The sequence below is a fragment of the Symsagittifera roscoffensis genome, chromosome 1, assembly GCF_963678635.1.
Source record: "Symsagittifera roscoffensis chromosome 1, txSymRosc1.1, whole genome shotgun sequence".
NCBI lineage: Eukaryota > Metazoa > Xenacoelomorpha > Acoela > Convolutidae > Symsagittifera > Symsagittifera roscoffensis.
Window position 1 is genome coordinate 60,019,705 of NC_087062.1, and position 12,585 is coordinate 60,032,289.

Genomic DNA, 12,585 nt, shown 5'->3' on the forward strand with positions numbered 1-12,585 from the left:
AACGATAGAAGACCTGGCCCCACATGGCGAGGAGTTGGTAGAATTCCTGGTCGATGATGAATTGTTTTATCACGCAGGAGACATGGCCGTACCGGCTCGGCCGGATTCGGGCACAGACGCGCGACAAGGACCCTCGGGACCTAGGCCGAAACCTGATGCGGACGACGATGAATTGATGGATTAGGACGATAACGATGATGGGACCGGAAGTAAGACGGAGAAACCGGGAGAGACCGATCTAGGAGCGTTGGAAAGGGACTTGCTAGAGTACCGGTTCAGTGAAGACGACGATGGGGAAGTCGATGGGAGTTTATTGTTGATGGCACCATCATCCTTCATGTCTCCTACAAAGGAGGCGTCGGCCGATCTATCTCCGATAGACCCAATAAGCCAGGCTAGAGAGTGCCGAAGCAGGGATCTGCAGAAACTGCTTCATGAATCACCGAGGAGGAGGAAAATCGAAGAGTCGATGAAGATATCGTTCCTCAGTACGTTACCAGAAGAGGAATGGGAAAGATATCAAATGGAGCTGGAAGGCAAGACAGGAGCAATATGGAGCCGAGTGAACTTCATGGAGAAATCATGGGACGTGATAAGGCGATATGGGACGCAGTCCATAATGAAGGTGGGATTGAACCAACCCATCATGCGTGAGGTCCTGGAGAAAATAGTGAGCTCCATGGAGTCGGATGTTCTGACCGAGTCAGTAACAGAAGACAGTGCCGATGATCAGCATGTTGCAAAGAAATTACCTGTCAGACGAGCCAGGAAAGGGCTGAAGCGACTAAAAGGGAAAACAGGAAGTCGAGCCATGAACCCGAGAGTGGTGAAGTCGAGAGCCAGCGCAGTGGTGACCTCTTTAGCGAGCGCAGGTCGTTCAGGCGAGAGCGGGCAAGGAGATAGCGCAACGCTGACAGGGGGAGAAAAAGAGAATCTGATACCCCCTATGCTCTTGGCAGGTCTGACCGTAACCGCCACAAGATCGAAGAAGACGGCGCGAACCCTGGCGGACACTAAGTTAGAAATGGAAATCATCAGTCAATGTGGATCTGGAGGACTTGAAGATTATAGGCCCTCGCGAATCAACATGGCCAAGTTGAAACTGGAAGGACAACTCGACGTGGTCGAGTACAGTCGAATAACTGTGCCGGAATCGGTCCACATGGGAGATCCGGCAGGGGGTTATGTGGAGATGTTGAAAGCGAGGAACTCCGCGAGAGGGCACCTGATGGCTTGGAGTGAAAAGCGGGCCATGCAAGAATATCTGAAAGGGCTTACGGAGAACTCTAACTTCAATCGAAGAGAGTATGGCACAGTGATGTCATCAGAAGCGAATGAAATTGGATTGGAAAAACTGCTAGAGATTTCTTGGAGGGCGGCCCTCCAGAAATATATCGATGAGACGATGAATGCACCTGCGACGGTAGCAGCATACCTGGCTCATCCTTGCGTGAGAACTGATCTGCAAGTACGGTTGGCTTGGTGCTTGATGGGCATCAAAAAGGCGGAGTATGAAGCCAGTAATGATTCGAGATCACGAGAACAGGAGCTAGAAATGATGGAAGCTCTGCGAGCATTGATCTCAAAAGATGATTCAGCGATAGCATGGGCTAAACGAAAGGATGCCCTTTGCTTTGTCAGGTTCGTGGTGGATCGTATCCCCACTCCTGTGTTGGGAGAATGTATAAAGATCATTCGGCAAAAGGGAGTTGATTAGAGCTATATCAGGACATGCCATTGACCGTGCCAAGCAAGGAGTCGAATGATATGGAAAGCTATCGCAAGTTGGAAGAGGTGAGAAGATACTCCAACAAAGAATTGAGAGTGAGCAGAGACTTGATTGAAGCGGCCAGAGGACAAAAGGAGTTTGCAACACTAGGGAAACTGAAGTCGTTCCAATACGAGTCTGGCGTACCAGGGATGGCGTATAATCCCTTCGTGAACGAAGAAGCCAGGGAAGCATACTTCGACTACGAGCAAGTCACAGTGCTCAACTTCTGGGTTGAACGGATTAAGGAAATTGGAATGTTGATGGTGGAACAACCCAAGCTTGGAATTATTTTGGAAGAACGAGTGGTCGAACCCTCGATTCCCGAGCTAAAAGGGCAAGTGAGTTTTGATTGTGGTTCTTGGGACGGTCCCTTGAAAACCAGTCTAGTAGTGATGTGGGAACTCATGAAGCCTTCTTGGTGTCCCCATCCTAACGCAGGCTTAATCTGGGACATGACCGCGGATATCATGTTAGACCGGGATGATGATGCGAGTCTACATGATCTGGCCATGATACAACACCTGCTGGCCATGAGATTGACGAAGAAGAAGAGCAACCCGTCCACGGAGCTGTCCGAGGAAGGTACATCGAGTAATTGGTTGAAGCAAGGCACATGCTTGGCTCAACACAGTGGGATGGAAGGACATGTTTGTAACATGGGACACTGCCTGATTACGCTGAGCGAGCAGCATCGACAACTGGCACGATTGTACGGAAGATTGAGCATGTCAGATAAGAGTGCCATGGAGTTGGTCGCAGACTGCCATGGGGTGACGGACGTAAACCTGATCACAGCCTTGGGATTTTGCAGCATGACGAGTTCGATAGAATCGCTCGAGTGCTTGGAGCGTGCCCATGAGCTAGTGACGTCCCTCAGCGTGGAAATATTCCCTGAAGCATTACAGACAGAGCAAAAGATTGGAGGCTGGCGAGAAGCTCTAGAAAACGAAATGAATCTGAAGGATAGTGAAGCCTATCACAGACCTACTGGTTCAAAATATATGGTGGGTTCAAGCTCCTCGCCATATTGTAATAGTAAGTATCCTACGCACATGGTAGTGATGGATGCTAGGACGCAACAAGTGTTGGTGGACCAACTTTTCTCTGTGCCAAAGTGCGCGAGGTTGGCCAGAATGTCAGAAAGGTCATATGACTTGTTGGCAAAGATCTTTCGGGCAGTCCCGAAGAGATCCGAAAGCGAGTTGCAAGACGTTGTGGGTGAAGAGTTCATGAGACTGAACGAAGGTAACGTGAGTGAGTTCCAGAAACAGAAAGCGAGTGGAGCGTTACCTACTGAATTCCCCACCATAGAAGAGAAAGACGATTTACATAGAATTCTGATGGAAGTGGAACCGTTGCTGGGAGCCTCAGGGTATCGGACCCGAAGGAACATAGTGAGAACCCATGGGGAGTATCCTTGCCACTGCTTGGCGCAGACGTTGTGGTACCCCAAACGCGGGAATCTGATCCTAGTATGGGACGTGGAGGAGTTGTACTCCACGGGGTTGCCCGATCAGAATCAACAAGTGTCAATCGTGGTGGTTAGCGCCATGCTAGCAGTGAGATGGTTGGAGGCTAACGCGGACACAAGTGAGCAGGAGACGGCCGTGCCGACTCCTGAACAGTTGAGCAACGTTAAAATGAGTCGTGAATTGGATCTTTTCAGAACCACCTGCAAGGTTCTGAGGATACCTAAAGCCATTGAAAGAATATGGTCAAGGCAAAGATTGATGCCTTGGTTCCGTGCAGTGATGACATCTTGGATGTATGAACGCGCGAAGCGTCACATGTCAAGGAACACGGAAGCCTATCAATCTTTCCAGCTAGATATAGGACCAGGAGCCTATAAACGAGCATTCTTGACGCACAGAAACGCGGTCACCACAGCGGTGAAGCGGGTAGCTGGAACGCCTTGTGTTACTGAAGATGAGAAGAAAGAGGTCTTAAGAGCTGACCTAGAACGAAACGTGAGCCTGTGTCTTCACAACAGCTTTTGCAGGAACCGGGAGCAGAAGGTGAATGTGGACTTGCTACCTTGTTGCAAACCGAGGCTGTTGGAACAGGAGGGTTGGGGCACGGCCCGCAACTCTCTGGACATGTTAGAGAAAGTCCTGGAAGACAGTGACGCTGAACATCAGGATGGAGAAATGATGGAGTGAAGATGACCAAAGAAGAGAAGAGAAGGAGAGAAAAACTTGATTGTATTTGTGTGCTAAAACTTAAACCAATCAACCAAGTTTTGATTATTGAACTTGTTAAACTTTTTGTTTTGATCTAGTTTGGTCAGACCAAACTTTGAAAATGTTGCAATTGTTAAAATTGTTGAAATTGTTGATTTTAGTTACTACTATCTATGTATGTATATAAGGAACATAGGTGAGTATATTTACCTATTTATTCACGACTGAAGTTTTTAACCTGTGTAAGACACAAATTCACTGTGTGGCGACATGGTAAGTTTGAGTAAACTCGCTCGGGAAGGGTGGGTAACTCAATAACTTTCCTAGCCACAGAGTTTCTTAGTTTTAATATGGAAAGGACCGCATAAATGACTGATTATACTTGGTGAGTAGTGTTAAGTTAATTTTAACGGGTGCGTGGCCGTGCCACGTCCCACTTTTTAATCAGAGGCAAAAAGAAGTTTTATGGCGAGATGACGTAAGTAGTCAGAAAATAAATTTTATCTAGGACCCTCCTCATGGTGCGAATTTTGTGAAAATGTTGAAAGGCAGTGAGATGTAGTACGATGCCATTTGTGAACACGTAGTGAGTTGAGGTGGAGTAGATAAATTTCATTTTCTTATGCGATTTGTAAGATTGATTACAGAAAACTGGATAACTACTTGACGATAACCCGGTGTTATGCGATCAATAGGGACATTGATGGAGACTTGTCCGGGGAGTATGTGCCATTCTGCCAGATGACACAGCACAACCTTCCGGCGACATAAAAAAGAGTGACTAAAGGCCTTATGAACAAAAAAGTGTTGCGACGGAGGATCAGAATGTTCTAGAATTTTTATTTTTAAAATTTCGATTGGAAGAAGAACATTTCTGAGAAATAGAAAAAAGACGGCCATTTTGAATAAAAAAAGACGAAAATCAGAACCACGATAGAGATTGTAAAGAACAGTCGTGCAAGAAAATTACGAAGCCTCTTATCGTGGCAATAACACACGATAAGGACCTTAGTGACAGATATTTGTGGAGACTGAGGCTTCAGTGGGGGGAAGAGAAATACCACGGAACCCTCCCGGGACACGAAATATAAGAGATAAGAGTGTTATCTCAAGAAAATCACGGGAGCGGAGGCTTGGTCCCCCAGAGACTGTCTATGTGAAGGGACTGTATAAACTAACTTTAACAGCTGCTGTAATGTCCTAGATCTTAATTAAACACCGTTATTATTTAATATTTCAGAGCATGAGTAGCTAGAAAAAGGAAAGGGTCAATCCATCTCCAATGGATTTAACATAAAGCTGTCACACAAAAACATATAAAAATAGGTTGTTCGAGCCGTGTTTTTAATGACAATCACGTAGTCTGAGGATCCGAGACTCAGCTATGTGGTTGTGTTCGCATGCAAACGAAAGCTGATCAAAAGTCGTTTGACTGATGGCCTAAAAATGGTAACTTTTTACTTTGCCCTAAACAGACCAGAAAATCAACTGGCAAGGTCGAGACGGTGAAAAACGATTAGAATTAAGGTAACTGACGCCTGCCAGTCGTTGATAGGTACTTTTTCTACGCTCCGTCGCTGTGTGATATTTGGGCGAATGTTACAAGAAGCAAAAGCTTCTCTTCGAGGTTTGGAATGCTTTCATTGAAGGCAACATCAGTGCCGGAACCATGCATGGTAGGGTCTCACGGCTTGTTGGATGTCCGAGTAATTTGTAATTTTGCTGTTGATTATTGCCCTCATTCTTCTGTTTTAACGATACTTTCTTCTAATACATTCCAATTTGATAATATATTCTATCCCTTAATCTCATCATTTTAGACATTTTAGTACCAGATTCTGATCACTCACCTCACAAAAGCCTTTACAACCTATTTTCAAAAAAATATTAGTTAAAAAGTTACCCTCAGTGGTCTGAAACTATGATTTTTAGATTCAGCGTCTTTATCCTCCAACATTTGGCGGATAAAGTCCCTCGGAGGACTTTATCCGCCAGGAGGATATCGCCTGGAGGATAATTACCGTGGAGGATAAAGTCCTGTACCCCTTAACGGATTGTTCCGACCCTGTTTTTAACGGCGTTCGTGTATTTTGGGTATCTCGAGACCTAAGTATGGGAACGTTCTTTTTTTCTAGAGTGGGGGGATATTTTGGTAGTAGCCTTTAAGCTGTAACGGGTTCTAGTCTCATGTCGCAAGCGAACCGAATTGGCTCCGACCGTTCTTGAGCTAGAAAAACACAAGAGATAGTGTCCCTGACTCTTGAGCCAATGGTTATAGGGCCTATTTTTCTTAAGCCTCATATGTGACCGAAGTAGGCGACTGTTTCAGTAGAACTTTTTATCAAAAGCAAGAAGCATAAGCTTGCGATTATTAATAAGCTTCTTGTGGTCAATTTTTTTTCGACAAACCTGTTTCTTAAATTTGTTTGGAAGCAATTAATTCCAAATCTTGTCCACATGCTTTCGTTCCTGACAGAATGATAGAAATAGAAATTGATAGAAAACGTTTAAATTACAATGAAAACTTGAAATTTATGCCATTTGGGAAAAGTTTCCATTTTTATGCCATTTGGGAGTTATGCCATTTGGGAAGTTACCATGAGAAGACCGGTTTTAAGGGGGTATTCTCTTTATGCACCTGCGCTATAACTCAAGAATCGAAAAATTCTGGCTAAAACAAAAAATATTGAAATAACTCACATGTTAGCATGAAACTAGCGGCAAAACGAAATTGTTAAAACAAAAAAGGTGAAAACTCTCAGAAATTTGTGACTAAATGATTACAATTGTTGCATTATAGTTGTTATATCATTTCAGTAATATTTGTGAAGTTGTGATTGGTTGAATTTTTTTTTAATTTTTGAAAAAATGAGGTGTATGATGTGTCTTCGATCATTTTGTACAACTAGTTTAGATTTTTAAAACCTGAAGATGCACCAAAATATGCGAAAACGTTTGTTTGAATATACAATTTTAACGCATTCTCAAAATATTTGTCAAAGTTACTTAATGCGTTGACAGTTCTCAGACATCATAAATTAGCAATGAACTTTGCCAAACTAGTTCAAGTTATGATCTCTTCAGTTTACTAACAAGGAAACTTCCGGCCCCAGCACAAAATTTTTTTGAGCAAGCTTTGTACGAACCTAAGCTTTCTACGAACCTCTCTGGCAATACATATTGCGAACGCCGCTTGCGAACTTTGAACAATAAATGACAAAACTTTCGGCGAAATTTTTTATTTGTAACACAATTACAATTGTATTTTATATTTTGTCGTGTCGAGTTGCGTGTTCTTATAGAAGAAACGTTATACGTATCGAGTTTAATTGTAAGGACAACACTGATCATCTCGTTTTTTTCATAATTACTTCCATATCTAGGATTACGACTGAAGTACGTGATGAAGGGATTCCTGACTGTAACCTCGGTTACTATGATAGTTTTGATCTTCTGATTATATTGAAATTAGGTAACTCTGTTTTGGACGATCATTTTCAGTCTTTTTGTAATTAACCAATTGGCACATCCCCATGTTACTGAAAATGGTTATGCAGCCAAAAATGTATCGAGTGGTTAGATTTTCTGGTTATGATGTTACCACCTCAAAGCGCTGTGCAAAACTCATCTTTTATTATTCGATCTTCCAGTTGCTTGTGTGGTCAAGAAGGATAGACTTTTTAGGCGTATTGGCTACAGGGACAAAACATTCTTCTCCTTTTTTATACCTCAATCTGTCAGCTGTCAGAGCCAATACTTGTATTGTTTGAACATGCTTTTTGAGAATCTTTGAGCATCAAAGTCTCAACCAAAATAATAACACTTCAATTAGGAAAAAATACATTGGAAACATAGGTAAGTCTCGAAGAAATTGGATCGCGCAAATGCCAATAAAAACAGAGTTAGGAACCTCTTCTTGTTTTAAGGAGTTTGCGTTTCATTCTTTTCAGATGGATTAACCGGAAACTTGCTTTTCATTTTCAAAATCAGTTTGAAATAAGTAGACTAAGTATCTAAAGTCGTACGGAATGACCCTTTTGTATGCTCCACTTAATGAATCTTCTTGGACATATAGCTTGAAAACAAGCACAAAAAATTAAACTTCAGTTAATTCAGAAAACTATAAAATCCTGACGCAACCAACAATTACAAAATGGACTGAGTCCGAGGAATGTAAAGAAGCACCAAATGATGGAAAAATGTTACAAACTTAACAAAAAAACTTATAGATAAGAATATAAAATGAAGCACTTAATGAACGTTTCCGGGCGGGTTACGCGCTATAATTGCACGAGCTGTTGCTCTGGCCAGCTGCAGTCCTAGTCTTTTGAACATTTCTTTGCTTGTTTTGCTCAGTTTGACGAGTTTGTATGGCAATTCTGCGAGCAATGCGGCCGAGGGTTTCTTGTCCTTCTTCCCCCAACGATCCATAATGTGTAACAGCAACTGGTAGGCAGAGCCAATTGAGTTCTTCGCATTTCGTGTCATTTTCTTCGTGTTTTCTGCTTTCAGCGGACTGTAGGCAATGTCCGGGAGTAGAACTCGCTCCGTCTATTAGGGTTGGATTAAGCCGGAGTATACTGACACGTCAATTGCCCCTGACTAGCCTAGAGACCAAACGGAGATGAGAACGTCGCGGGCCTTGTGAGGCTTCCTGCTTAGTCCAGACTGGCCCCCTGCTCAAGCGCTGGATTCAGCATCCCCATGCGTGCGCAGTCGAATGTTGTGTTTCGCAGTATGTTGTGTCTTGAGATGACGACCGGGCCTCGCCGAGCGCGGAAACTGAGAAACCCAACTTCAGCTTGACCAGGGTTTGCACTTCTTCAGCTTCAAGACGCAGACCTAGCGCTGGCGAAGGTACGCATGTCATCCAGTCCGATGCGTGCAGTGCCGAGGTTTCCATAAGTCTAACTTTTTCAGATGGAAGAGAGACATGCTCAAGCAAGAGTCTGAAACTGTTTTCTTCTATCGCGGAAGAAAGAGAATGTTTTCGGTTGGCGCTACGGGCGCTGTCTTGAGTCAGTTGGTCAGCGTCAGCAACGTGGCTGTTGTAATCAGCTATGCTGATGTCAATGTCTGCATGTGCGTTGGCTGCTGCAACTGATGATATGTAGGCAGCGGCTGCGTGTGTTCTTAGTGAACGGAGCCCTAATCCTCCGTACTTCAGGGAGAGACGAGCTTGCTCTTTGGATTGATCGTTGAGTTCAATGGAGACCGATTCTTCGAGGCAAGAAAGGACCGCTTCCTCATAAATTTCCAATGCGTTGGCGATTTTTTCGGTTGGGCAACATCCTGTCAGATGAACCAACTTGCAGAACCCGGCTCATTGTCGCTGAAGAGTGAGCGCGGCTTGAGAGTCATGGAGAGGTGGCATGACTCTGTGAGTTCATGGCAGAACGCTGTGAGTTCATGGCAGAACTCATCGCTTCCAATCGGAGCGCCCAGGACCTCCATGTTGGGGGTATCGTATTTTTTGATATCTTCAGGGAACATTGATTTGTCGAGTCTGCAGTACACTTCGCATTTGCTGACTTTCACCTCTAGACCCGTCCACTGGGATGCTTCACGGATTGTTCCAAGGCATTCGTTCAAAGCATGCCTCGTGCCGTACAAGATGCCGTCATCCAAGTACCAGAGGTTGGCCAGAAGGCCCTCCTGAGAATCGATTCTGATGACGAGTTTGTGTAGGGCTACAGCGAGCAGGAGGGGGCCTCAAGGATTCACCTTGATGTACGCCTGTTTCTGAGAGAAGAGTGCCCAATGTGTGGCACAACAGGATAAGAGTGATAGCAGAACTTCACCCACGGGAGCAGTTCAGGGAAGTGCGTGGCGACTGCATCAAACATAGCTTGTCTGGATATGACGTTGAATGCATTTTTTCATGCATATGGTGTTGAATGCATAAAACTTCAAGTAAATTTTTGGCTTGTTCTTTGACAAGCTTTTGTAGTCTTTAATTTTGTTTGTAAGAGTCCTTTAGTTGTTTGTTTAAGTCGTTAATATACAAATTAAGTATCGGAGGTCATAATACGGTGCCCTGTGTGGACACCTTTATATAATGAAATCCAAGCTAAGTTCCTTATTGTTGACAATCGTTTTCTATAGACGGCTGCTGATAAAAGAGTTTATCATTGCAATTGCATCTTCAGGAAAGTTCAAATTTTAAGTTTTTGTTGCAGAAACTTAAAATCAAGAGAGTCAAACGCTTTGGAAAGATCTACTAACGAGCGAACAACAAATTTATTGCTGTCAATTGATTTTCTAAATTGTTGAATAGGAGGCTCTGAATCCGAATTGAGTGTTGCTTAATAAATTTTGCAATAAAAGATAACACTCATTTTGGTGTTATCTTTTATTGACTTGAGTGTTATCTTTTTTTTCTAGTGTTATTGATTTGAGTGTAATCAAAACAAGTCTGGTCCAAGAAACTAATGGTAAACATAACGGACGATGCAAGTTAGAGCAAAAACATTCGTTTGTTTTTTAAATTAAATTTAATTGATGACTTTTAGTGATTTTAAACAAATAATGTCTTATGCTCTTATGTGTTTGAGTACGATTAAGTCGTAAAAACTCAAATTTTTATAGGTTAAATTTTTTTTGGTTAAGTTTCATTTTCGACCCTTCAGCTGTCGAAACATTTTTTTTCGGCTGAGAAAAAGATACAAGTATCAATGTTTGAACGTTTTCGTCAGTTAAGACATCATCAGAACAACTGAAAGAAAAAACAACAAACATCGTAAACAATAAAAACCACATAAAATCAGAGAATAAAAAAGCAAAATTTGAGATAACATAAAACGTTAAAAGAACAATTAGATTAAAGCGCAGCAACCTTTTTCGGCTGAGTTGCTGCTCGGTAATCGACTTTTTTTCATGTAATTTTTGAAACTTTTTTTTCAACAGAAATCCGACTTTCGTCTTTTTTCTTGTTACCGTCTTGTAACGCAATGGTTTTGTAGTATCGCAAGTGTTGCGAAGCTCTGCTTTGCTTCATTGTGAAATTTGAAGCTTGCTATAATCGAATCTTCTTTTCAGATGGAGTTAGAAGTTGGCGAGGAGACTATTTACTCGCTCCCAATGGACGAGACATATTTCTGCTGCGAAGAATGTGGAACTATTTTTGAAACTTTAGAACACGTGAGTATTAGTTCAAATCTATGTCCTAAAGCTTTGTTTTTGTTTCTTAATTTTTTCTCAGTGATACGACAGTGAGAATCGAGACAGTGAGTATCTCAGACTAGTTTTGATTGAAGCCGCTCAAATTACAAAATTCACTGCATGGTGTGATGAGATTTTTTTGATACTTATCTGTGTTTTCATAATCGGAAAATTTTGCATGTCGCAGCAAATTTTCTTTGAGAAAAAAAAACAGCTGATGTAACAGGAGTGATGGTTAAAGTAGCTTTTAACCTTACGGGAGCAAGTTGGCTTTTAACCTTACGAGAGCAAGTGCCTTACCATTTCTAGAATGAGATTATGTGCACATGGCATTTATGTTATGATAGTGAAAATTGCCGCATTATCTGGACAACATTCTAGTACAAGAACTGGGATGCACAGATTTCCAGTTTACTGAGAAACGAAAACAACAGCAAAGACAAGTTATTTTTTTTTCGTTTAAAACTTCTCTCTGTATTTATTAATATCTTTATGGAGGTAACGCCCTTGTTTTTGTCAGAAGAGTTCAGCAATTTGAGTACAGGTTGAAAATTTTTAGCAAAAAGCGTCGTTTTAGTTTTATACACAGGTAATATCTTAAAACACGAAATTTTTTAATTCAATTGAAATTAGAAGAGAATTCAAAAACTAGTATATGTCAAATAAAATTGTCACTGTATAAATAACGATAAACAACGATTTTTATTTTTCTTTTGTTTTTCTGGATGTCAATATGTCATCTGAGGATATACTTTCTTGAATTTTATTCCAAATGGTTGCTGATCTTTTGAAAAAGAATTTCCTATATGTTGACCGTTATATCTTTCTACAATCAATAGCTGTTTTGTTGTCAGGTTTGGGTCATTTTCAGTTTGTGTATCTGATTTTTGCATATGCTGGCAGTTGTATACTTTCTTCCAACAATTGCAAGCCAGTTTCCAATCAAGAAATGGAACTGGTTAATGATTATATTTCATTTTCAAGTTAAATGATGAACCAAATTTTGCCCGATTGCAGCATGTTTTATTGCCCAATCTATTATATATTTAAATGCGGGCTTCACTATCTCGCTATGTTTAAGCTTTTTCAACGTATTATTTTTGCATGTTTAAGCTGTATCGTATATTGCAATCTATTATCTATTATATATTTAAATGCGGGCTTCACTATCTCGCTATGTTTAAGCTTTTTCAACGTATTATTTTTGCATGTTTAAGCTGTATCGTATATTGCAATGTTTAAGAATTTTTTTTCGATTTTCCCATTTGATTTTAGTGGTTATTTTACCGAGTTTAAATTCAGCAGCCCAATATCGAATTAGGGGTTGCGAATTTGGCCTCCATTTTTGAATGCTCGAATCATTTTAGCTAACGACATAAGACGATTTTTGAGATTTTTTCAAAAATTTTTTCAGAAATTTCAAATAACAAAATAATTTACAAAACTTGAAGTTCCCAACCCTGTAGTTTGGTG

General features: G+C 41.5%; 1 protein-coding gene across 2 annotated transcripts in view; it reads left to right on the forward strand.

The window, feature by feature from the left end:
- The window catches only part of LOC134846622 (zinc finger protein 91-like), a 215,572-nt gene that overhangs the window by 169,518 nt on the left and 33,469 nt on the right, over positions 1-12,585 (forward strand). For both annotated transcript variants that reach the window (XM_063864018.1, XM_063864010.1), the window contains exon 2: positions 10,988-11,091. In XM_063864018.1, coding sequence (XP_063720088.1) covers positions 10,990-11,091 — 102 coding nt within the window. In that variant the 5' untranslated portion in view covers positions 10,988-10,989. The remainder of the gene's footprint in view (positions 1-10,987; positions 11,092-12,585) is intronic.